Source organism: Ranitomeya imitator, chromosome 7 (genome assembly GCF_032444005.1).
Source record: "Ranitomeya imitator isolate aRanImi1 chromosome 7, aRanImi1.pri, whole genome shotgun sequence".
NCBI classification, from domain to species: domain Eukaryota; kingdom Metazoa; phylum Chordata; class Amphibia; order Anura; family Dendrobatidae; genus Ranitomeya; species Ranitomeya imitator.
Window position 1 is genome coordinate 74,969,388 of NC_091288.1, and position 27,923 is coordinate 74,997,310.

Genomic DNA, 27,923 nt, shown 5'->3' on the forward strand with positions numbered 1-27,923 from the left:
CCTGTGGGGAGAGCCGCCGGTGTCACGACTCTGTTGTCTGATGTCCTGGGAACAGAGGCTCCCTCCCAGTCCCAAATGCTAGGTTACTGCTGATGGTGAAGACACCGGGGCCACGTACCTTGCCTTAGCTCCTGAATCCACCCTCAGTCTGTAGCCTTCCCCCACCCAGGAAAGAGGAGAGTTGTAGTGTACCGTAATACATCAGCCAAACTAGCAAGGTAATATGAACAGGGGTAACGAAAAATACCAAACATACATATATGCACACACATGTAACAGAGGTTTGCATCGGGGGGGGGGGGGAGGGGGGGATGGGGTTAAACCAAAGTAGGAGAAGAAAGAGAATTATCACTCGCTCAAACCTGGCAACAGTCACAGATAAATCCACCCACTGCCTACTCAAATAACCACCAACAACTTTCTCCAGCCATGCAGAAAAATCTATCTCTGACAATGAGTGCTAGCCAGGACTCAGATTATATTGCATATGGGAGTGGCTAACAGTGCACAGCTGAGAGCCTTAGCTGAGAGCCAAAAAGAGTTGGGATCTTCCTCTATTAGACAGTTACAGCATTTCCTGTGGATATGATGGGATAAAGAACCTGATAAAAAAAACTTGATAAATATAATGCTGCTTGTATGCAGTCTAGGACTGGACCACAGGAGAGCAGGAAAATCTTCCAGTGGGCCACCACCCTCTTATATGAGTAGCACTTGGCTGGCATGATTTACTTGAATTGCTTGTGTGGATCAGTTAGGCCACATTCACACGTTCCTTTTTATTCTGCGGGTTCGATAAATCTGCAGGGCAAACCCGCTGCGGTTATCCCTGCAGATTTATTGCGGTTTGTCCTGCGGGTTCCACTGCGGGTTCCGCTGCGGGATTTTACCCCTACTATTGATGCTGCATATGCAGCAATATGCAGCATCAATAGTAGTGTTAAAAATAATAAAATCATGATGATATACTCACCCTCTGACGTCCCGATCTCCTGGGCGCTGCAGGCGGCGGTCCGGTTCCAAAGATGCTGTGCGACCAGGACCTTCGGTGACGTCACGGTCATGTGACCGCGATATCACTGAAGGTCCTGGTCGCATAGCAAACCTGAGACCGGACGGCCGCGTGCAGCGCTGAGACCTCCAAGGGTGAGTATACATGATTTTTTATTTTTATTCTTTTTTTTTAATACAAATATGGTTCCCGGGGCCTGGAGGAGAGTCTCCTCTCCTCCACCCCGGGTATAACCCGCACATTATCCGCATTACTTCCCGCATGGTGGGCACAGCCCCATGCGGGAAGTAAGCGGATCAATGCACTTCTATGGGTGCAGAATCGCTGCGATTCTGCACAAAGAAGTGACATGGTCCTTCTTTTTTTCCGCAGCAATTCTGCGCGTTTTTTTTCGGGTTTTTCCGCATCATGTGCACTGCGGTTTCTGTTTTCCATAGGGTAACATTGTACTGTACCCTGCATGGAAAACAGCTGCGGACCCGCAGCGGCAAAATCGCCGCGGTTCCGCAGTAAAAACCGCATAGTGTGAACATGGCCTTACTGTCTAAGCATAGTATATTTTAAACTGTGTTCCCATCCTACATATAAGTCCTCGCTCACACGAGAGTATAACATGGCCGAGTTGTATCTCATGTTTTATCAGATAGCCCTTGGCCCAGTGTTATTCTATGTTAGCAGTGCAGATCTCAGATTATTTTCTCATCTCATGATTTTTTTTTAAGATTCTGTCTCTCAAGGCTGCCGTCACACTAGCAGTATTTGGTCAGTATTTTACATCAGTATTTCTAAACCAAATCCAGGAGTGGAACAAATAGAGGAAAAGTCTAATAGAAACATATGCGCCACTTCTGTATATATCACCCACTCCTGGTTTAGGCTTACAAATACTGATGTAAAATACTGACCAAATACTGCTAGTGTGACGGCAGCCTCACAGTTGAAGTGTACCTACGATAATAATCACAGACCTCTCCATTCTTTGTAGGTGGGAAAACTTGCAAAATCGGGAGTGTATAAAATACTTATTTTCTCCACTGCATATGCATATGTACATATATAGATAGATAGATAGATAGATAGATATACACAGTATATTGAGGTAATAGTCATGTTATCAATACATGTATCACACGTAAGGTTCTATATAGTATTATTCAATGGGGTAGCTGAAAATAATACATGGTACACTAAATCATTCATAAGAACATATTGTATATGTGCAATCATTTAGTACGGTGCAAATGCAAATATAATATCATGCATCAAAGTATGATAAATAATTGTACTATGATCAATTGATGAAATCTATTACTGCAAGTGAACAGAAAGGTCCCCTTATTTAATTAGTAAAAAGGAACTAGTGGATGCACATATAAATACGAGGGGAAGAAATGGTCATCTAACATATAATAAAGTCACATAGTAGTAAATAAAGAAAAAGCAGTAAATATCGATCACAAACATAGCACACATTTGCCTGGTGCACGTTTCGCATAAGCTTCATCCAGGGTTTCAAGTACTTTACTAAAACGATATGCCCTTAGTGTCCGGTTGGTACAGCACGATTCAATTAATTCTTTCAAGTGTTGGCTAGTGGTCCCATCGCTACCAGTCTTCCCTGTGAGATATGTCCTATGGACACATACGATAGGCTGGACACAGTATGCACCACCGGTTTAGAATTGAGATTGTGGGATCTGTGATTCGGTGACACACAATACAGATCACACATCATATATAAGAGTAAAGGGGACACAGAACCAGGGCTCTGGAGTGTGACAAGACACAGCGTCATCTCTGCCCATGCCCAGAGTCTGATATTGCAAATCTATTACAATGAGCAGAATTTGGATTGGTAGCTATATCTATGATCCTTGTCCTTTGATTCTTGTGTCTGGCTGATGTACAGACTTCATGAATATTTGGAATACATTAAAGGTAATACTCAAGGATTAGTATTCCTGCCTGAACATAATAAATCTCTCCACTACATACACACCAGAAAGGATTTTACACAGACATAATTCCCTGGTTGGTCTCTTGAATTGTAACTACTTCAAATCTCTGTTCCATGAAATGTGAATTAAAGATAGGATTTAGATTGGTCCGACTCCTCAGCTGTTAATTTATTATTCTTCAAAGTAAGTGCCTCCCATGTTTTCTAATACTTATACCTGAATGTAAAATATGAAAGTATCAAAATAGGCGAATATAATTTTGTGCAAAATCTTTGCTTCAGGGGCTTGTGGTTGGCAAACACAGAAAGTTCAACAATAAAGTCAAAAGTTGCAGAAAATGAAAATATACACCTTCCTGTCCAGGGGCTAGCTAGACACAATGCATCTTACTTCTAAACATTATTTGAACAGTGTACGTATATAGGTCAGAGACCCGCTCCATTCCTGACTTGGACACATCTGCGCTGGCTGCAGACCTTTAGGCTATGTTCTCATGATGAGTATTTGAGTTTTGGATGTCACAGAATTTATGCACCTATTATGTAAGGCTAAGTTCACACTGGGCATTTTTGCTGCGTTTTTTATGCTAATTTTCTGCTTCATTTGACAGTACCGGCTATGCCTATGAGTTTTCAGAAATCTCGTGCTCACACATTTTTTTTTTGTCATCAGTATTTTGTGCTTTGCTTGTTTTTTTTGGACATAGAACATGTCACTTCTTTCAGCGTTTTTTCGGTGTTTTTCACCCATTGAGTTGAATGGAAAAAAACGCACCAAAAAAGCAGCAAAACCTGCGTTTTGCCACATATTCTTTCCTGCCAAGCTCTCAGAAAAACTTTTTTGTCTTTTTGGTGTGTCATGCTTTAGATACAGCTGCTTTGTTTTTGAAAGTATTTGGCTTTTACAAAACTTCATGTGCAGATTACATGTGATTTTAGCACACGGATGACACACGGATTGCACACACTGACATGGATAACACCGGTACTGTTTTTTCCAGGCCTATTTACAGGTTCGTCAAAAAAGTAATGCATCTCAAAGAATGGCGACGCAAATCAAATATATATATATTTTTTTCCACCACATAAATAAGGAAAATATATCTATGCAGCTTTGGAATTGTCATATTAGTATTGACATGAACAATCATTTTGTCAGGTCCTTTTTACTGCACAGTGAACAATGTAAAAACAAAACCCAGAAAATAATAGCAGAATTGGATTTTTGTAAACATTTCAACCTAATTTTGAATTTTTTCAATTCACTATATTGTAAAATGATTGGCATAATTCAAAACTACAAATTTTCCCACAGAAAACAAGCCCTAATACAATTATGTCGACAGAAAAAAAAAAGTTACGGCTTTCAGAAGAAGGGGAGGAAAAAGAAGACTGCACAAAAATGAAAATTTGCATTGTTCTTGAGGGGTGGACAATGAATCTATCGGTCATCCAGATCTGACCGTATAAGTGTTCCTCTCACCTGTGATGTGAATCTCCCCGCTTAAAGATAAAAAAGTTATCTTGTTGTGGAGAGTGACATGCTTGATATCTCAGTGTAAGGGCTCCTTCTCACTTGCGAGAAATACGTCCGAGTCTCGCAGGTTAAAACCCTACTCTGGCGGAGCATGCGGCCGCACATAAATACATGGAGCCACACGCTCCGCTCTGGAGTGCTGGAGCCAGAGCAGGGTTTTAACCTGCAAGACTCGGACGTATTTCTCGCAAGTGAGAAGGAACCCTAAGGAGACTTATAGGCCATGCAATGCTCCTCTAGGAGATTAAATATGCAAATTGCCTCTCAGAGAAGGAGTGAACTTGAACCCTGCTACTAACTAATAGAAGTAGCAGTCCTAAGGGTATGTGCACACGTTGCGGATTCTCTGCGGATCCACAGCGTTTTTTGCAGTGCAGAAACGCTGCAGATCCGCAATTGATTTACAGTACAATGTAAATCAATGAGAAAAAAAATGCTGTGCACACTTTGCCGAAAATCCGCTGTGGAAACGTTGCGGTTTAAAAGAAGCAGCATGTCACTTCTTTTTGTGAATCTGCAGTGTTTTGTACCCATTCCATTATAGAAAACCGCAGGGGTAAAAAACGCAGCAAATCCGCAAGAAAACCGCAGCAAAAACGCACAAGAAACGCTGCGGAACTGAACAAAAAACGCAACAAATCCGCAGGTGCGTTTTCTGCCAGGAGAGGCAGAATCCGCACCAGAAATTCCTAAGCCTAATCCGCAACGTGTGCACATAGCCTAAAAGTTTATATGGATCCTTTATAGCAAGTTGTTGTGACTCCCATTGGTGTTACTGGAGTTCAAGTCCTCTTCCTCTATGTAGCAGCAATTTACATATAAAAATGTTAAAAACTGCCCAGCAGAATGAGCTCACTTAGGGATTTGTAGCTAATCTAATTTTGCAGGTAGCAATGTGCAGGAAAATAAAGAGCCATAAAGGACAAATACCGTATATACTCGAGTATAAGCCTACCCGAGTATAAGCCGACCCCCCTAATTTTGCCACAAAAAACTGGGAAAACTTATTGACTCGAGTATAAGCCTAGGGTGGAAATGCAGCATTTACCAGTGAATTTCAAACATAAAAATAGATCATTATTTCCCCATAGCTGTGCCATATAGTGCTCTGCACCGTTCATTATTTCCCCATATCTGTGCCATATAGTGCTCTGCACCATTCATATTGCCCCATATCTGTGCCATATAGTGCTCTGCACCGTTCATATTTCCCCATAGCTGTGCCATATAGTGCTCTGCACCGTTCATTATTTCCCCATATCTGTGCCATATAGTACTCTGCACCATTCATATTGCCCCATATCTGTGCCATATAGTGCTCTGCACCGTTCATATTTCCCCATATCTGTGCCCCATATATGCTCTGCACCGTTCATATTGCCCCATAGATGCTCCATATGAATCTGTGCAGCTGCTGCTGCTGCAATAAAAAAAAAAAAAAAAAACACATACTCACCTCTCTTGATTGCAGCTCCCAGCGTCCGGTCCCGGTGTCTCTGCGCACTGACTGATCAGGCAGAGGGCGCCGCGCACACTATATGCGTCATCGCGCCCTCTGACCTGCACAGTCAGAGCGGATAGACGCCGGGAAGATGGAGCGGCACCCGGCGGCTGGAACGGGGACAGGTGAATATGACATACTTACCTAGTCCCAGCGATCCTGGCGCTCCCCCTGCCGTCCCACGGTCTTCTGTGCTGCAGCCTCTTCCTCTATCAGCGGTCACTGGCACCGCTGATTAGAGAAATGAATAGGCGGCTCCACCCCTATGGGAGGTGGAGCCGCCTATTCATTTCTCTAATGAGCGGTCCCACGTGACCGCTGAAGAGGGGAAGAAGCTGCAGCACAGAAGACCGTGGGACGGGCAGGGGGAGCGCCAGGATCGCTGGGACTAGGTAAGTATACCTCAGCGCCCTCTCCCCCTCACCCGCCGACCCCACCGCTACCGTGACTCGAGTATAAGCCGAGAGGGGCACTTTCAGCCCAAAAATTTGGGCTGAAGATCTCGGCTTATACTCGAGTATATACGGTAATTACAATTTCTAATTAAAAATAATTTTGAAATAATTTTTTTTAAACAAAAAGACTTGTACTTAAAGGGAATTTTTCAACACGTTTTTGCTACTCCATCTGAGAGCAGCATGTTGTAAGGGCAGAGTCACTGATTCCAGTCATGTGTCACTTACTGGGCTGCTTGCTCTCATTTTGATACAATCACTGTTCTATCTGCTGAAGATCTAACAGTACTCTGAATGCTGAGCTCTGTATAACCCCACCCATTCCACTGATTGGCAGATTTCTGATTTTTGTGTACACTGTGTGTAAGGGGGTTGACTAAAGCCATGAAATCTTATGTATATTGAATACTTATTTATGCTTTAAAATATTGTATTGTTTCTAAGGCTGCCATCACACTAGCAGTATTTGGTCAGTATTTTACATCAGTATTTGTAAGCCAAAACCAGGAGTGGAACAATTAGAGGAAAAGTATAATAGAAACATATGCACCACTTCTGCATTTATCACCCACTCCTGGTTTTGGCTTACAAATACTGATGTAAAATACTGACCAAATACTGCTAGTGTGACGGCAGCCTAATATGTATTATGGAGAGTGTAGTACCCTAGTTGGCCCACTAGATGGGAGTGGAGAGTTACTCAGCCTGTAAATAGTTAAGTGGGAGGAGCTACTGACAGTTTGGGTTCAGAACAGCTGAGAATTTGAATCAGTTGGGCGGGAGCGCCCTGTGAGGGCAGTCAGCTCTGCAACAGCCCAAGGTCCAGTCAGGCATCATCAGGGCCAGGAGTGCTACGAGAGAGGGAAGGAAGGCATTGAAAGAGTCTCTGACAGCGCAGTATAATTGGGACTACGGCTGTAGGTGCTAGAAAAGAACCAAGCAGTATGGACAGGTCACTCGCAATGTGGCGGCTTATTGCGTGGACGGTCATACCAGAGATTGGGTAAAAATGGTTGAAGGGGACTCACACTAAAGTAAGACTGGGCACAGAGGATGCTGGAGGACTGGTAAGCACGGTCCATTCCAGAAGCGGGCTTAGTAAAGATGAAGGAAAGACAGAGAAAGAGGAGAAGCTATGCAATGCAGAGCCTGATATAAATACTGACAAGGAAAGAGAGGAGACAGGGACAGAGAAGAAACTGTGTAATGTAAAGCCTGCTGTAAATGTTTAAAAGAACCGTTATGTGCCTGTTTCAAGTAAATTTCATTGTTCAAGCGTTTAATGGGACTGTGACTCTGTTTATTCTGCTTTGGCTGAGGAAAACGTGCAGACCTTTATAGGAAGCCCAAAAGGAAAAGGAGCTGGAGGTATGCTGACTGAGAGTCGTGGAGTGGATGTGAGGGGAGGTCAGGGTGTGCAAGAGACTTTTACCTCAGCCACGACTACCACCCTGGCCTACCCTTACATGTGCATAGGCAGAAAACTGTGTGTGTGGGGGGGTATACAAAGCTCATGAACATGAAGGAATATGTAGTAGCAGGTTTACTAGTCCTCAAGTGATAATCCCCTGCTGATAAAACAATGATTTTATCACACCTATACTAAGAAGCCTAGTGAGGCTCGTTTCACACTTGCGTTCGGCAGGGCTGCAGATGGCAGCCTTCTTCCTCCGTTAAGCCCCACCCACTGTCACTGTCATGCCTCCGCATGCGTAGTTTTGATGCTGCGCTGAACTGCATCGAACGCAACATGTTGCATTTTGTTGCGGTCAGCGGAGCATCAAAACGACGCATGTTGAGGCATTTGCATACATCCGCATGGCCTGTGTACCCAATGTTAAAGATAGGGTACTCAGGATATATGCAGACATAGGCGGAGCTGAATGGAAGAGGTGCTGCAGTGGATGGAGCATAACGGAGGAAGAAGGCTTTCATCCGCAGCCCTGCCGAACGCTAGTGTGAAACTAGCCTTAGTGACACATTGCTGGAATCAGGGTCCCTGTCTCTTCATTATGCTACTTTCAGGTTAGGTGGCAAAAACCTGGTGACAGATTTGCTGTATGTAAAAATTTACACCCAATCCTTATCTTTCTGTACCCAGTTTTCTATATCCTCTGGTATCAATAATCTACCCTTACACTGATTACATCCTTCTTTTGATATTTCAGACCTTTGGTGCATCAGACTGGGAATTTTTCAGAATAAAAGACCGCTTCTTTCTGGCTGTGGCCAACAGTCACAATTACACAGTGGGGATAAAAATGCAGAAAACTGAAGAATATGCCATCATTTCCACTATCTATGAGCTGAACATCACGGCACAGCAGTTTGTCAAGTACCAGGATATCCTCACTTACAGGTAACGTTTGTTTGGCTACTTCGGATGAAAAAGGTGCAAACACAATTTCAAGCGGTGGTCACCGAATAAATGTAAATGTAGTGACAGCCACCTCTAATCCAAATGATTCAATTCCTGTCACTGCGATCCATTGCCAGGTGGGCGCTGTATACTGGTCTGTTACACGATTGGATTTCTAAAGTAACAACCATGGCTCAAGTGGGTTGATTCGACTGGATTATTTTGCTCGCGTTTCTAGGTTTATCATTAAAGGACTGTGACAGGCAAGGATTAGTCTGCGCGGAGCGTGAGGTTTTTCTGCATATTAATATCCACTTCCTACCCTTTAATAGTGTTATATCCAATCTCAATGTTAGGCTTAGGCCGGGGTCACACTTGCGAGTGTGATGCAAGAAGCTTATACATATACAGAGAGAGTAGCGGGCACCACAGGGATAGGTAGGACAGGGATCAACCATATGCATTTGTTTGATGCAAGAAGCTTGCGCAAGTCTTTCACATCAATACCCGGCACTGCCGCCAGCATTCGGACTGGAGCGTGCGGCTACATAGAAATACATGCAGCCACATGCTTCGGTCCGAGTGCCAGCGGCAGTGCCGGGTATTGATGCAAGAGATTCATGCGAGTTTCTCACATTGTACTCGCAAGTGTGACCCCGGCCATAGGGACATATCGGTGTGGCTTAAGTCACCGCTCATACAGTGAGTCGGCACACCCGGTTGCATGGACTCATAACTGTCTGTGCATACATTGCTGAGATGGCTGTCAGTCTGTGTGCCAGGGCGTGCTGACAGCTGCCACTCAGGGTGTGAACAATAAGTGCAGCTACGCTGCCACTCCGGTGGCTGCCGGGAAGAATAAAGTACTTTTGGTGAGGCATCCATATGCTTTATAACGCTATTAACCTGCAGATTAACCCACATGTCAGGTTCCCTTTAATACAACACAAGCCGTTGAACATTTCAAGTTATAGCTTTCTGCATAAAGACATCTTGCTGTATATGTGTCAAGTTAAAAAATGCTACACCTGTATTATCTAACATCATTGGTCTTTGAATCTTGTAAAATATGTAGCTGAGGCCTTTTAACATGATCTCCTCCTTTCAGTGCCGTTGACTGGGAGTTTTTTACAGTCGGAGAAGACTATTTCCTAGTTGTAGCAAATTCTTATGATGGTAATTCATTCTCTGTCAACAGTATTATCTATCGGTAAGTACAATGATGACTGTACTTCTCCCAAAGATATATTTATCTTTTGGTACTGAACTGAAATAACCATAGGTACCAGCAATGTTTGTGCAAAGAATTACTGGCTGTATGCAGTAGTTTTATTAAATGGTTAGCCTAGTTTACAACACCTTTTAAATGTCTCCAGTTTAGTAAATCAAATAATAAAACTGCATACTTGCCCGCCGTGCCAGTGCCGCTCAGTGTATTGTGCCCCCTGGCGATCTTGTGATATGTCACATGAGCGATGACTGAGTCCTATCAGTGGTTGCTGATGGGCTGCAGCCAGGGCTGGACTAGGACTAAAATTCAGCCCTGGCATTTGAAGTCACACAGGCCCACTTGTCACAGGGTGACTGTATAATATCTTTGTACACTAAGGCCGGCTTCACACTCAGTGTATGAAAATACGGTCCGTATATTACGGCCGTAATACGCTGAAATGTCCCGAAAATAGTGGTCCGTAGCTCCTCCGTAGGCAGGGTGTGTCAGCGTTTTTTGCGCATGGCATCCTCCGTATGTAATCCGTATGGCATCCGTACTGCGTGGTTTTCTCGCAGGCTTGCAAAACCAACATACCGCTATAGAAGTGATCCATGTGTCCCAAAAAGAAAAAAATATATATATATACTGTCTATATATATATATATATATATATATATATGTCAGTAGACACATATATGTATATATATTAATATTTTTTCCAGCGCTATACAGCTTGAAAGCCGGTAATTCAATTACCGGCTTTTTCCTTCTCCTTCCTAAAACCCGACATGATTTGAGACATGGTTTACATACAGTAAACCATGTCTTCTCTCCATTTTTTTTGCAGATTCCACACTACTAATGTCAGTAGAGTGTATCTGCAAAATTTGGCCGTTCTAGCTCTTAAAATAAAGGGTTAAATGGCGGAAAAAATTGGCGTGGGCTCCCGCGCAATTTTCTCCGCCAGAGTAGTAAAGCCAGTGACTGAGGGCAGATATTAATAGCCTGGAGAGGGTCCATGGTTATTGGCCCCCCCCTGGCTAAAAATATCTGCCCCCAGCCACCCCAGAAAAGGCACATCTGGAAGATGCGCCTATTCTGGCACTTGGCCACTCTCTTCCCATTCCCGTGTAGCGGTGGGATATGGGGTAATGAAGGGTTAATGCCACCTTGCTATTGTAAGGTGACATTAAGCCTAATTAATAATGGAGAGACGTCAATTATGACACCTATCCATTATTAATCCAATTGTAGTTAAGGGTTAAATAAAACACAAACACATTATTTAAAATTATTTTAATGAAATAAAAACAATGGTTGTTTGAGTATTTTATTCTACGCCCAATCCAGTCACTGAAGACCCTCGTTCTGTGAAAGAAAAAACATAATAAACCAACAATATACTTACCCTCCGCAGATCTGTAACGTCCAACGATGTAAATCCTTCTGAAGGGGTTAAAACATTTTGCAGCAAGGAGCTTTGCTAATGCAGGCTGCTCCTCGCTGCAAAACCCCGGGGAATGAGTCTAAATATAGATCAATGAGCTATATTTAGCTTCATTTGCGGTGAGGCGCCCTCTGCTGGATGTTCATAGATCGTGGGAACTTTACTAGAAAGCCTGGGAGCTTTCTAGGTAATTTCCCACGATCTATGAACATCCAGCAGAGGGCGCCTCACCGCAAATGAAGCTAAATATAGATCATTGATCTATATTTAGACTCATTCCCCGGGGTTTTGCAGCGAGGAGCAGCCTGCATTAGCAAAGCTCCTTGCTGCAAAATGTTTTAACCCCTTCAGAAGGATTTACATCGTTGGACGTTACAGATCTGCGGAGGGTAAGTATATTGTTGGTTTATTATGTTTTTTCTTTCACAGAACGAGGGTCTTCAGTGACTGGATTGGGCGTAGAATAAAATACTCAAACAACCATTGTTTTTATTTCATTAAAATAATTTTAAATAATGTGTTTGTGTTTTATTTAACCCTTAACTACAATTGGATTAATAATGGATAGGTGTCATAATTGACGCCTCTCCATTATTAATTAGGCTTAATGTCACCTTACAATAGCAAGGTGGCATTAACCCTTCATTACCCCATATCCCACCGCTACACGGGAATGGGAAGAGAGTGGCCAAGTGCCAGAATAGGCGCATCTTCCAGATGTGCCTTTTCTGGGGTGGCTGGGGGCAGATATTTTTAGCCAGGGGGGGGCCAATAACCATGGACCCTCTCCAGGCTATTAATATCTGCCCTCAGTCACTGGCTTTACTACTCTGGCGGAGAAAATTGCGCGGGAGCCCACGCCAATTTTTTCCACCATTTAACCCTTTATTTTAAGAGCTAGAACGGCCAAATTTTGCAGATACACTCTACTGACATTAGTAGTGTGGAATCTGCAAAAAAAATGGAGAGAAGACATGGTTTACTGTATGTAAACCATGTCTCAAATCATGTCGGGTTTTAGGAAGGAGAAGGAAAAAGCCGGTAATTGAATTACCGGCTTTCAAGCTGTATAGCGCTGGAAAAAATATTAATATATATACATATATGTGTCTCACTGACATATATATATATATATATATACCTATTCTATGTGTACACATTTATTCTACCTATTCTACTGTAAGCTGTCAGTGTGATTTTACTGTACACCGCACTGAATTGCCGGCTTTTCTCTCTAACATAACATAGTAACATAGTAACATAGTAACATAGTTAGTAAGGCCGAAAAAAGACATTTGTCCATCCAGTTCAGCCTATATTCCATCATAATAAATACCCAGATCTACGTCCTTCTACAGAACCTAATAATTGTATGATACAATATTGTTCTGCTCCAGGAAGACATCCAGGCCTCTCTTGAACCCCTCGACTGAGTTCGCCATCACCACCTCCTCAGGCAAGCAATTCCAGATTCTCACCGCCCTAACAGTAAAGAATCCTCTTCTATGTTGGTGGAAAAACCTTCTCTCCTCCAGACGCAAAGAATGCCCCCTTGTGCCCGTCACCTTCCTTGGTATAAACAGATCCTCAGCGAGATATTTGTATTGTCCCCTTATATACTTATACATGGTTATTAGATCGCCCCTCAGTCGTCTTTTTTCTAGACTAAATAATCCTAATTTCGCTAATCTATCTGGGTATTGTAGTTCTCCCATCCCCTTTATTAATTTTATTGCCCTCCTTTGTACTCTCTCTAGTTCTATTATATCCTTCCTGAGCACCGGTGCCCAAAACTGGACACAGTACTCCATGTGCGGTCTAACTAGGGATTTGTACAGAGGCAGTATAATGCTCTCATCATGTGTATCCAGACCTCTTTTAATGCACCCCATGATCCTGTTTGCCTTGGCAGCTGCTGCCTGGCACTGGCTGCTCCAGGTAAGTTTATCATTAACTAGGATCCCCAAGTCCTTCTCCCTGTCAGATTTACCCAGTGGTTTCCCGTTCAGTGTGTAATGGTGATATTGATTCCCTCTTCCCATGTGTATAACCTTACATTTATCATTGTTAAACCTCATCTGCCACCTTTCAGCCCAAGTTTCCAACTTATCCAGATCCATCTGTAGCAGAATACTATCTTCTCTTGTATTAACTGCTTTACATAGTTTTGTATCATCTGCAAATATCGATATTTTACTGTGTAAACCTTCTACCAGATCATTAATGAATATGTTGAAGAGAACAGGTCCCAATACCGACCCCTGCGGTACCCCACTGGTCACAGCGACCCAGTTAGAGACTATACCATTTATAACCACCCTCTGCTTTCTATCACTAAGCCAGTTACTAACCCATTTACACACATTTTCCCCCAGACCAAGCATTCTCATTTTGTGTACCAACCTCTTGTGCGGCACGGTATCAAACACTTTGGAAAAATCGAGATATACCACGTCCAATGACTCACCGTGGTCCAGCCTATAGCTTACCTCTTCATAAAAACTGATTAGATTGGTTTGACAGAAGCGATTTCTCATAAACCCATGCTGATATGGAGTTAAACAGTTATTCTCATTGAGATAATCCAGAATAACATCCCTCAGAAACCCTTCAAATATTTTACCAACAATAGAGGTTAGACTTACTGGCCTATAATTTCCAGGTTCACTTTTAGAGCCCTTTTTGAATATTGGCACCACATTTGCTATGCGCCAGTCCTGCGGAACAGACCCTGTCGCTATAGAGTCACTAAAAATAAGAAATAATGGTTTATCTATTACATTACTTAGTTCTCTTAGTACTCGTGGGTGTATGCCATCCGGACCCGGAGATTTATCTATTTTAATCTTATTTAGCCGGTTTCGCACCTCTTCTTGGGTTAGATTGGTGACCCTTAATATAGGGTTTTCCTTGTTTCTTGGGATTTCACCTAGCATTTCATTTTCCACCGTGAATACCGTGGAGAAGAAGGTGTTTAATATGTTAGCTTTTTCCTCGTCATCTACAACCATTCTTTCCTCACTATTTTTTAAGGGGCCTACATTTTCAGTTTTTATTCTTTTACTATTGATATAGTTGAAGAACAGTTTGGGATTAGTTTTACTCTCCTTAGCAATGTGCTTCTCTGTTTCCTTTTTGGCAGCTTTAATTAGTTTTTTAGATAAAGTATTTTTCTCCCTATAGTTTTTTAGAGCTTCAATGGTGCCATCCTGCTTTAGTAGTGCAAATGCTTTCTTTTTACTGTTAATTGCCTGTCTTACTTCTTTGTTTAGCCACATTGGGTTTTTCCTATTTCTAGTCCTTTTATTCCCACAAGGTATAAACCGCTTACACTGCCTATTTAGGATGTTCTTAAACATTTCCCATTTATTATCTGTATTCTCATTTCTGAGGATATTGTCCCAGTCTACCAGATTAAGGGCATCTCTAAGCTGTTCAAACTTTGCCTTCCTAAAGTTCAATGTTTTTGTGACTCCCTGACAAGTCCCCCTAGTGAAAGACAGGTGAAACTGCACAATATTGTGGTCGCTATTTCCTAAATGCCCAACCACCTGCAGATTTGTTATTCTGTCAGGTCTATTAGATAGTATTAGGTCTAAAAGTGCTGCTCCTCTGGTTGGATTCTGCACCAATTGTGAAAGATAATTTTTCTTGGTTATTAGCAGAAACCTGTTGCCTTTATGGGTTTCACAGGTTTCTGTTTCCCAGTTAATATCCGGGTAGTTAAAGTCCCCCATAACAGCGCTGCGTATTTCTCGCAAGTCACACTGCTTGTCCGTGTGTAATCCGTATTTTTCACGCTTCCATAGACTTTCATTGGCGTATTTCTTGCGCAGTACGGTGACAAACGCAGCATGCTGCGATTTTGTACGGCCGTAGAAAGCCGTATAATACTAATCAGTAAAATACGGCAGATAGGAGCAGGGGCATAGAGAATAATTGTGCCGTATTTTTTGCGAGTTTTACGGACGTAGTTTCTGCGCTCTTACGTCCGTAAAACTCGCAAGTGTGAAGCCGGCCTTATAGGTTACAAGAAGTGAGGGGAGTGTAACACGACTATATAACATAATTACAGCTGTATCCAGCATTACAGCTCAGTCCCCATAGAATGTAATGCAGCACAGCCCCATAGAATGTAATGCAGCACAGCCCCATAGAATGTAATGCAGCACAGCCCCATAGAATGTAATGCAGCACAGCCCCCATAGAATGTAATGCAGCCAGCCCCCATAGAATGTAATACCGCACAGCCCCATAGCATGTAATGCAGCCAGCCCCATAGAATGTAATGCAGCACAGCCCCATACAATGCAATGCAGCCAGCCCCCATAGAATGTAATGCAGCACAGCCCCATAGAATGTAATGCAGCACAGCCCCATAGAATGTAATGCAGCACAGCCCCATAGAATCTAATGCAGCCAGCCCCCATAGAATGTAATGCAGCCAGCCCCATAGAATGTAATGCAGCCAGCCCCCATAGAATGTAATGGAGCACAGCCCCATAGAATGTAATGCACCACAGCCCCATAGAATGTAATACAGCACAGCCCCATAGAATGTAATTCAGCCAGCCCCCATAGAATGTAATGCAGCACAGCCCCCATAGAATGTAATGGAGCACAGCCCCATAGAATGTAATGCACCACAGCCCCATAGAATGTAATACAGCACAGCCCCATAGAATGTAATTCAGCCAGCCCCCATAGAATGTAATGCAGCACAGCCCCCATAGAATGTAATGCAGCCCCCCCATAGCCTCACAATCCAGTTATCACTCATTGATGTATATATCAGAAAAAAAAACACTCTATTCACCTTTCCTCTTGCCCCGCGATGCTCCAGGCTCCGGTGTCAGCAGCTGCAGTCTGCCCGCCCGACACACAGCAGGTGCGCGATGATATGACGTCATCGCGCACCCGCAGTGTCAAAGGCAGAGCAGGGAATGATGGGAGAGGGAGCGACAGCGGACACTCTCTCCTCCATCATTGCATTCAACTGTACCGGCGTCTTAGATGCCGGTATAGTTGAATGCGGGGGAGTGTGCCGAGAGCGGGGGTAGTGTGCCGAGAGCTGGGGTAGTGTGCCGAGAGCAGGGGGAGTGTACCGACACTCGAGCGGCCCACTACTGCCACCGGCCCTTCTGGCATTTGCCAGAACTGCCCGATGGCCAGTCCAGCCCTGGCTGCAGCCTTCAAATGACATAAGTTATGTCTGACGGACTGTGAAAACTGTAGGGCTCACGTGACATAAACAATGTCCCCAGATTGCCAGGGGACCCCACGATCAGAAGGGAGGCGCAACGCTGATTCGGGAGGTCCAGGAAGTGTAAAAGATTGATAACTGCAATCACAATACTTTGTATAATCTTTTTTATGTTACAAGAAATTCACATCTAATATTTTTAAAGACAGACAAAAAGTGCCCTATTTTTACAGAGTGTTTAGGAATTTCTGGAGCTCTAAAGGATGGTGCACATACCACAGTCCTGTACACAGAGCCTAGATTGTACAACTCCTTTAGTATAGAATTGTACAGACTCCTGCACTTGTGAGAGGCAGATTTTTACATCGCTCCTTGGGAAAAAATACCTCAATACAAAAGGAAACCAATATGCCTGTAACATTTTTCTTTTCTGCTTTGTTCACATGGAAAAAAGCACAAAAAATAGATATGTCATTAAAGGGGTTCTGGAAGAATAGAACAAAAAAAGAAAATGTCTTTGCAAATACATTCCTAAATAGTGAATACTTTGAATTAGAAAATCACATTTGTTTTGTCTAGGGTGGTAATCACTGTTAAATTAATTAAAATGGCCACTGTTTTGTTACACTTACAGAATTCTGTCCTAGAATGTTAGGATAGGTACTTATGAGCATGTGCAGGAGGAAGCTCTGCCCCTACATTTATGTGTAGGTTGATGTGCTCTTGGAGGATATTTGGATCTATCACTGGAGATGTCAGGGCCCAGGGTGCTGAGGTAAGAAGAGGTTGCTCACATTGCTGTCCACCCTGTCTACCTGTTATAATACTGGAGATATCAGGAGTCTTAATGTAAGAAGAGGCTGCTCACACTGCTGTCCACCCTATCTATCTGTTCTAACACTGGAGATACCAGGAGTCTTAATGTAAGAAAAGGCTGCTCACACTGCTGTGCACTGTTATGATCTGGTGGCCTAGGAGCAGCATGAAACGACTCTGGAGAAGGTGGTCCCTGTACTGACCGCAAACCCTGAACCTAGCAGCTCAACTAGAAGCAGCCGTGGGGGGTACCTAACACTCCCTCGACCCCTCGACACAGCCTAAGAAACTAACTACCCCTAAAGACAGAAGCAGGAAACCTATCTTGCCTCAGAGAAAATCCCCAAAGGATAGATAGCCCCCCACAAATATTGACTAGGAGAGGAGAGGAAAATAACATACGCAGAAATGAAATCAGATTTTAGCATAGGAGGCCATACTAGCTAAAAAGAAAGAAAAGAACAGAGTACTATGCGGTCAGTATAAAACGCTAGAAAATATCCACCACAGAAGATACGAATCACCACATCTGACTAAAGACATGGGGGTATATCTGCATCTCCAGAGAAATAGCTAGGCTGCAAAAAATCCTTCACAGACAAAACTGGACAAGGCAAAAACATGAACATGCACATAACTATTAAGGTCCACAGCAGGTGGACAGCAAAAACAAAGCCAGGACTTATCTTTGTAGGAAAGCACAGCAAACTGGAGAGACCAGCAGGGAAGTGAATCCTGCAAGAACAATGAACAAATGGCACTGACTAAAGGATCCTGCAAAGCTATATACCCCAGTCAGTCCTGCAATTAGTAGATACACATGTCCACTCCTGCAATCCAGGCACAACTGCATTACCCTCTACAACCACCGGAGGGAGCCCAAAGGCTGAATTCACAACAGTGCACCCTGTCTATCTGATCTAGTACTGGAGGTACCAGGAGTCTTAATGTAAGAAGAGGCTGCTCACACTGCTGTGCAGCCTGTCTATCTGATCTAGTACTGGAGATGCCAGGAGTCTTAATGTAAGAAGAGGCTGCTCACACTGCTGTGCAGCCTGTCTATCTGATCTAGTACTGGAGATACCAGGAGTCTTAATGTAAGAAGAGGCTGCTCACACTGTCCTGTTAACTTTCTTGGTCAGGTTTATGTCAGTGTAACTAGATGGTGAAACTTTTAATTCTACAGTGATTATCTCCTAAGACAAAACAATTTTGATTTGCTAATTTGTTCACTAAAAATATATGTGAATTTATTTGTAATAATATCCCTTTTAGTGATTTTTTTAATTTCCTGGAGAACCCCTTTAAGTTTTGTGGAAACCCTATTATGACTTTGTACAATTTTGAGCCATATACAATGCCTACAAGTAGTATTCAACCCCCTGCAGATTTAGCAGGTTTAATAAGATGCAAATAAGTTAGAGCCTTCAAACTTCAAACAAGAGCAGGATTTATTAACAGATGCATAAATCTTACAAACCAAAAAGTTTTGTTGCTCAGTTAAATTTTTATAAATTTTAAACATAAAAGTGTGGGTCAATTATTATTCAACCCCTAGGTTTAATATTTTGTGGAATAACCTTTGTTTGCAATTACAGCTAATAATCGTCTTTTATAAGACCTGATCAGGCCGACACAGGTCTCTGGAGTTATCTTGGCCCACTCCTCCATGCAGATCTTCTCCAAGTTATCTAGGTTCTTTGGGTGTCTCATGTAGACTTTAATCTTGAGCTCCTTCCACAAGTTTTCAATTGGGTTAAGGTCAGGAGACTGACTAGGCCACTGCAACACCTTGATTTTTTGCCTCTTGAACCAGGCCTTGGTTTTCTTGGCTGTGTGCTTTGGGTCGTTGTCTTGTTGGAAGATGAAATGACGACCCATCTTAAGATCCTTGATGGAGGAGCGGAGGTTCTTGGCCAAAATCTCCAGGTAGGCCGTGCTATCCATCTTCCCATGGATGCGGACCAGATGGCCAGGCCCCTTGGCTGAGAAACAGCCCCACAGCATGATGCTGCCACCACCATGCTTGACTGTAGGGATCATATTCTTGGGGTCGTATGCAGTGCCATCCAGTCTCCAAACGTCACATGTGTGGTTGGCACCAAAGATCTCGATCTTGGTCTCATCAGACCAGAGTACCTTAAACCAGTCAGTCTCAGAGTCCTCCAAGTGATCATGAGCAAACTGTAGACGAGCCTTGACATGACGCTTTGAAAGTAAAGGTACCTTACGGGCTCGTCTGGAACGGAGACCATTGCGGTGGAGTACGTTACTTATGGTATTGACTGAAACCAATGTCCCCACTGCCATGAGATCTTCCCGGAGCTCCTTCCTTGTTGTCCTTGGGTTAGCCTTGACTCTTCGTACAAGCCTGGCCTCGGCACGGGAGGAAACTTTCAAAGGATGTCCAGGCCGTGGAAGGCTAACAGTAGTTCCATAAGACTTCCACTTCCGGATGATGCTCCCAACAGTGGAGACAGGTAGGCCCAACTCCTTGGAAAGGGTTTTGTACCCCTTGCCAGCCTTGTGACCCTCCACGATCTTGTCTCTGATGGCCTTGGAATGCTCCTTTTGTCTTTCCCATGTTGACCATTTATGAGTGCTGTTCACAAGTTTGGGGAGGGTCTTAAATAGTCAGAAAAGGCTGGAAAAAGAGATAATTAATCCAAACATGTGAAGCTCATTGTTCTTTGTGCCTGAACTACTTCTTAATACTTTAGGGGAACCAAACAGAATTCTGGTGGGTTGAGGGGTTGAATTATAAATGACCCTCTGAAAAGACTCTTCACAATTTAAAAAAAAAAATAAACAAAGAAATAACATTCTTTTTTGCTGCAGTGCATTTCACACTTCCAGGCTGATCTACAGTCCAAATGTCACAATGCCAAGTTAATTCCAAATGTGTAAACCTGCTAAATCTGCAGGGGGTTGAATACTACTTGTAGGCACTGTAAGTGGTGTGCACCAATTTTTAAGAATTCTAAGGAACTAAACAGTTTTACACCCTCATGATACAACATCATTGGAAAAGATCAAATTTGTAGTGGTAAAACACGGCACTCATACTATCATGCGAGTTAAGTGCTCAAGTAGGGCATCCAGCCCAAAGCAATCAAGACAATAGAGAAACTTGGCACTCAAAAATACTTTAGTGTGGATAGTTATTTATTCAATGTGCAGCCATAGAGAAAAAAATTGAATAAAGAACTATCCATGCTAAAGTATTTTTGAGTGCCAAGTTTCTATATTGTCTGGACAACATCATTGTAAGATCTGTCTCATGGTTGTACCTTATGGTGGTCCAAGTTCAGTTTAGTAGAACAAGCCCCCATCTTGTGGTCACAATATAGATGTCAAATCCTGGTTACATTAGATGTTACTTGTATTCAATTGATTGGGGTGACAATCACCTGGCATTCAGCCAAAGATCTTTACATAATTGTGGTCACTGTAAGGCACAAATGTTACTGCTATTAATTACCTTTTTTTCCACAGGTGGCAGGGCTATGAGGGATTTGTGGCTGTCCACTACTTGCCTACCTATGGCTGTCGAGATTGGGAAGCATTTAAAACCAGCAATGGCTCCTACATAATGTACTCCAGTGCCAAGGAGACTACTGCAAGAGTACTGAAGCTGCGGACACTATGAATTTTAGGAAACAAAGCATATACTAGCTCAGTCTGTGTGGAACATTTGGGAAAACAATTTATCATCACTGTATATCAAATAATCCTCTAGGCATTGCAATTAAATATTAAAGAAAGCTATGCACTATAGCAATTTAGTTCATAGCAGCAAACCAGTAGTTTTACATCAGGAATAATTGCCAATGCCTACAAGCACATATTTTAAAAACCTGCCCAGAGGCCCAGTGCACTCTGTATGGTGCTATGTACAGCACTGTTTTTGGGTTGGTTCACATCTCCGCTTCATTTCCATTCTCTTGTTCGATTATAGGAACAGAATAATAATAATGACAGTTCTGGAACATGTAAATGATGGACAGCAGCCAAGGGACCCTATTGGTTGATCACTTTTTTGGCCTTTTATTGCACAACAGAGAGCAGCTATTTTTCGTATATTTTTGGGAGCTGATTCAGCAGAGAAGGCTCCAACACAGATGTGAACATGGCCGTACAGAAATTAATTTGGGGTTTTAAATGGTCTACAATAGAAATATCCTCAACATATTTCTGTAAATAATGGGGAGATACAGTATGGTATCATACAGTGTAATGGGTGCCATATTTCAGCTTTGTACAAACTGAGAATGTACCATATGAATCCATATTTACAACCCTACTGCATTGTGGTAAATGAGCTCTGTAACTGTGTCATACATATTCTACTAGTCCCAGGGGCAGACACCGACCGTACAGGGCCCCTCTGCACGAACTAGATATGTTCCCTCTGTTATCCTATAACTTATCATAAATAACTGTAATATTCTTCTCTGTAACAATTCTCCAGTAATTGTGAACTATGAAGTTTAGTTGTGCAATCTAATTGATGGTAGGAAACTTCTTTTCCAGTCCGTCCCTCTGGACAGCACCATGGAGGTAGTCCTTCCTTGACCTATAGTGGGACAGTGGCCCCTAACCTAATGGGCCCAATGGTTGCTCCAATAGTACGACTAGTCCTACATTGTATTATTTGGGGCAGACGGGTTCAGTATTACTTGGAACATCCTCTCCCAGCCTTTTGCTTCATAGCAAATACACAAATCACAGATATGACATAAAACGATGTTTATTAGGGGAAAAGTTTGTCTTCAGTAACTATATTTGAAAAAAGTGGAGGAAATAATTATGAGATACCTCAATGTCGAGGAAGAAATAAAAATCAATGTTGAGGATTAAAAAAAAAAAAAACAACAACAAACCCCAGTTATTAGGTTATTGATCCTCTGGCTTCTTTGAAGCATAGACTTTACAATTTTCTACGTCATGCGGGTGCCAACTTGAAAAGCAGTTGACAGATCGGCTTTGGAGAATGGGCTTTTTCATGAATATATATTTTTATTTTAACCAAAAATGTTCCAGCCAATACAAACCCAAACTGCTGGGCCATGCTGTTGAGTTGATATTCCTTTCCTTTCTTCCCTTCCCTTTATCCGATTTCAAATCCTATAATATATATGAGAGGGGAAATAATGTTTTCTCCAGGCCATTTTTATGTTTCATTACACCGACAGATAACAGGTAAAAAGTTCCAGCCTTGTGTTCTTGGCCAGTGCTGAATGGTCCAATCATCTACACTATGATTGCTTCTCTTTTGCCTGGTATAATTTCGATAGACTCCTCTTTACTTGCTTGTCTGACTTTTCTTTATACAAATCTCATTTTGTTTAGTTAATTTCTTTCATTTCTGTTATAAAATATCTCCTATTAATTTTTCCTTTGTTCTGTTGTACATCTTCTATTTTCAAGGCATATTGCTTTGAGTTTTCACTTGTTGACGTATTTTTGGATTACTCGTATATTTTCTTTTTAGAACTTTCCAATTAGACTGAAATTTTACACACAGCTGACTGGGAACAGCCATCATTGTTTGTGGTTTCTATCTTGAAGAAGTTTGTTTTAATTGTTTTCATTGACAATTTACTTGTTAAGGTTATCTTCTCTTTCAATTAATTAGGAGAACGGCTAATTAAGGTCTTTCGAACTCCCTCTAAATGCAGACTAATTCTCTTTTTTTAATGTGTGCCAGTATTTGCTTTATAAATGCAAATTACAAAAGTGATTCCATAATTTCTTCCTCTACATGATCTGAAAGTGATTCCATTGTTTTTTTCTTCAACTTTTTCTAAAGACAACCCCAAAATACATTTTTCAGTTAAGTTAGGGATGGACATACATTGGTGCAACCTGTGCCGCCGACAAGGGCCTGAGAGGTAAGGGGGCCACTACCACATCCAAAGCAGGTGCAATTTTGCATTCTGATCAATATTGGTCTGGAAAGGGCCTATGTATTTTTCCTGCACAGGGGCCCTCTTCTGTCTGTGGCCCAAGTGTATTATTATGAGTCAAATTGTGTCACATCTTTGACTTTTGCACTTGCTGCAAAGCAAAAAACCTGGATAAACGCCTGTAGACAATGTGTATTTGGTGCATTTTTACAAGGGGAGAATCCACAGCATAATTTATTGCCTGCTAAAGGGATGTTTTTTCCAAGTGTAAATTGACCTGTGGGAAGAGTCTTTTTGAAATTTGCAGTATGCCAACTCTTTCTGAAGATTTTAGTTGCAGATTTTATTCTTACTTATGGGTGAAATCCACCGCAAAATTCACATGTACCAAGCGGATTCTGCTGTGTAAACTCTGCGGAAAATCTTGAGTGCTGCCGCATTACTAAAGATAATTAGGAACTTATTAGAGGCACAAATGTCATTTCATTGGTTTTGTATAACGGGCCTTTTTAATATACCGTATTTTGTGGATTTTAAGATGCACCGGATTATAAGGTATAACCGCATTATAAGACGCACCCCCCATTTTCTCCCCAAATTTTGGGGAAAAAAGTGTGTCTTATAATCCGAAAAATATGGTAATCTTATGTTAGAGTACAAAAAAAATGCCAAAATTACAATGAAATTTAAAAGTCAATGGTTTCTTAATTAGAGATGTTCAAAAATATATTTCTGGTATCCCTTTCTATACTCCACAGCAGCTGGATGAAGGCAGTGTGAATATTCCCTGCTAGCACTCGAATGTAGACATATTGGGTGCCTTTTTGATGTTACCATACCCCACTTTAGCATGATATCATATGAGGCCTAGTCATTAGGTCTCATGCGATGCCATGACATGCTTAACATCAGAATGTCATTACGTTGCAAGGGTCTTGTAAACGCAAGAGGTGCCCAGTGGAGAAGAGCGGATCAGGCAAAATCAAAACTTGTCTGTCGCGTGGGTTTTCCTGGGAAATTCATTTAGTAGAGAAGTTAATGTGCCAAATTCAATGTCCCTTATTATGTTTTGGAGTCTCTCCAGATCCCAGAACATAATACACCTAATGTGCAAAAAAAAAAAACCTTGTTCTCACCTTACCACTCACCTCTCTGGCCCCTCAGCTAATCACCGTCACCGTTTCGGACCTCACTCTATTTGCTGATCCCTGCTAGTTGAGCTGGAAAGGTTCTGTACAAGCACGTAAGAGATCATGAGGCCATGACGTCATGATGTACTCCGTAACCTTGGGTGTATGGCATGTACGGGAACATCCCTGGCCTCAGGCCTCAGAGCTGGGATTTCATCACTTGCGGTGGAGATCAGAAGATGTGATGAGGATCGGATGGATGAGGGACGGAGGGCCAAAGAGGTGAGCGGTGAAGCAAGTCTAAGTATTTTTTTACCCTTTTGATGCCCTTTATGATTCAGAAAAATGGTGGCCAGTTGCTATCATTTTGCTGAATGTATGCAGAAGCGAATTACAAAAAAACGCAATTTAGCGAATGTGGATTTTTGCAAAATTTAAGTAGAGTTCAATTCCGCTCAAAATGTATTTGCTCATCTGGTATGCCGGCATTTGAGTCTCAGCCAAGGAAGGTTGGACTGCCAAAGAGAATTGACGTGGATACCGGACCAGGATCGTGCTCATCTTCTTGCCTATCTCTGTTAACAATGAATTTATAAAACTAATATAATGTATTCTGTAGCTGAATAGCAGAATAAGTTATTATGAGAACAAGACCAGATACGCTTTTTTATTTTTTCGTCTGATTTCGGGTCAAACTCCACCCAAAGGTATGTTTGATAATTATATGCTCCTCTACAAAGCCAGTGATGTTATCTGAATACAATTAGACATCTTTGTTTAAGACCCCCAGGTAATGTATTATTCAGAAGTAGTAAGCTGCTTTCCTAATTATACATATCGGCTCAAAAGCTTGTGATTTAATGGCTATAAGGAATGTGCAGCTACAAGTATACCACTTCCAAAATTAGCTCAAGAAGAGGTCGTAGTCGTCATATGCATTCTTTCCATCTATCCTGGATTTTTATCAAGGGTATGGCTATAAGGAGTGTAGAGGAAACATTTCTATATCAGCGCTGAGGCTTAAAGGGAGACAGAGTCCCTATTCCAGTGATGTATCACTTATTGGGCTACTTTGTCTAGTTTTCATAAAATCGCAGTTCTATCAACAGGAATTACCACTAGCAAACTAATAAACCTGTTCCCAGGTAGTCCACTAGATTCATGAACTCATAATAGTCCCGCCTCCACCACTGATTGGCAGCTTTCTGCCAATGAATAGTGTACGCAGGAAGCTGCCAATCAGTGCTGTGGGCGGGGTTAAACAGAGTTCAGCATTCAGAGAACTGGTAAATCTGCAGCATATAAAACAGGGATTGTATCATAATTACAGCAAGCAGCCTAGTACCTGACACATACTTGGAATCGGGGTTTCTGCATCTACATCATGCTGCTCTCAGATTACATAGCAAAAACCTGATGACAGATTCTCTTTAAGGGACACAAAGGACACATAGGAAGAAATCAGTATAATAAATGGTGCTGACATGTGGTAGCTGAAGGCCCTTACAAATATTACATTGGAGTCTCTTGGTATGCCTCTTGAGTGCAGCCCATTTGTCTTTCCTGTAGTATTTTCTATCTGATTTCTAAAATTAGTTTGCAGAATAACTCATATATTAGGAATATACTTGGCGTCTGTGTTTAGCTGTCTCTGCTTTGTTGGTCGTGGTTGTTCACGGTAAAGTGAGAAACACTTCAGCCAGTGAGTCTTTTTCACATCACGTCTTAAGTGTCCCTCTGTGAGCTTTGAAAATTCTGGGAGACGTGGCCGAGTGATCCTTGTGAAAGCCAATACTTCTTTTATGTGTGGTTTAAACATAGTCTTGTCCAGGTTGTGTCGCGCTCTCGCTGAGCCGAGGTTAGGGCGATGCATCTAGCCATATAAACTTTGACATAACATACAACATAAAGTGTAATTTTGGCCCCGATGGAATAAAATAGCGCACGTGAGTTATATTTCTTTCTATTTGACCTTGTAAAAACCTGAGCAGTATGGTCTGCTGACCCTCATCAAATCCAATATTAGTCCTACACGTAGTTTATATATAGTAGTATAGTAGAGGTATGTCCCAGTTGTGTCACAATATACTGTAGATCGTTCCCTCCGTGTAGCCAGGTGGAGAAAATATTGTGTGGCAGGACCTTTTTACAGGACTCCATAAAGGGAAACTGTCAGCAGGATCTAATCCCCCTAAATCAGAGGTCCCCAACTCCAGTCCTCAAGGCCCACCAACATGTCATGTTTTCAGGATTTCCTTAGTTTTGCCCAGGTAATAATTGCATCACCTGTGCAATGCAAAGGAAATCCTGAAAACATGACCTGTTGGTGGGCCTTGAAGACTGGAGTTGGGGACCTCTGCCCTAAATTATTTATATGTGCATGCAGTTCTTTCAAAGAAAAGTCCAGCAATATCTTTTTTTGACCATCCTCCATTACTGAGATATCAACGTTTGAATTGATAGGAAAATGAGGCTGAAGAGCTATTTGTAGATCTGAAACCTTTGTCACTCCAGCTCTATTCTCCACCCAGCACCACCTCCTTCTGCGTCATTGATGGCTCATTTGCCTGAGATCACACAGCATAGAGGCTATTAGTCAAGCAGGAGGAGACAACGCTGGGTGGAGAATAGAGCTGGAGTGACAGAGGCTTCAGATCTACCAAAATGCTTCAGCCTCATTTAAATATAAATTCAAATCCTGATTTCTCGGTAACGGAGGAACGGACTGACTGAACATGTAATGGTATTGCACGACTTGTCTTGAAAAGAGCTATATGCACACACCAATAGTTTGGGAGGGTGGAGAGTAAACCTGCTGACAGATTCCCTTTAAAGTGTACTCCATTTTCACAACCTTTTTGTTCCAATGTGTCTAAAATAAAAAAAATCAACTTAAATGCTTAAAAATAGCCTACTGCTATGTGTGTACAGCTCCTAATGAGACCTACGTGTCTCCATGATAATAGACCTCTAAAAACTCCTTGGTTTGAAATTAGATTTTAGCAAAACCATAGCATAAATCAATCTATAACTACTTGCATATTCAAAATCTACATCTAGCATAGTGTTTGCGCCCCTGGGGTAAGAGTAGCAGTGAAAAATCCATAGTTTTCCAAATTATGAATATCTTAATAACATGACTGAATAGGAATAGTGCTACTTGCTGGTGGTAAAGGTGATATCAGCTCCATTTGCATTGTATAAGCTTCTTAAAGGGATAGTTTATTGTGTATTCATTGTATATTGTAGTGAGAATGCTCTAAGCTACTGTTGGTTAATTATTTTTACGTTTATATAACTATTATATTTATAATGTGTACATCAATGAACGTATATTTAAATTGTATTAATTTTAATATTATCAATCTATTTATTTTATTTTCT

At 42.0% G+C, this 27,923-nt stretch overlaps 1 protein-coding gene across 1 annotated transcript in view; it reads left to right on the plus strand.

The window, feature by feature from the left end:
* Window positions 1–26,837, plus strand: part of TSPEAR (thrombospondin type laminin G domain and EAR repeats) — a 204,640-nt gene extending 177,803 nt beyond the window's left edge. Inside the window, exons 10-12 of the mRNA XM_069733527.1 lie at window positions 8,631–8,821; window positions 9,930–10,031; window positions 20,996–26,837. Of these exons, the coding sequence (XP_069589628.1) occupies window positions 8,631–8,821; window positions 9,930–10,031; window positions 20,996–21,149 (447 nt within the window). The 3' untranslated portion in view covers window positions 21,150–26,837. The remainder of the gene's footprint in view (window positions 1–8,630; window positions 8,822–9,929; window positions 10,032–20,995) is intronic.
* The last annotated feature ends 1,086 nt before the right edge of the window (window positions 26,838–27,923 follow it).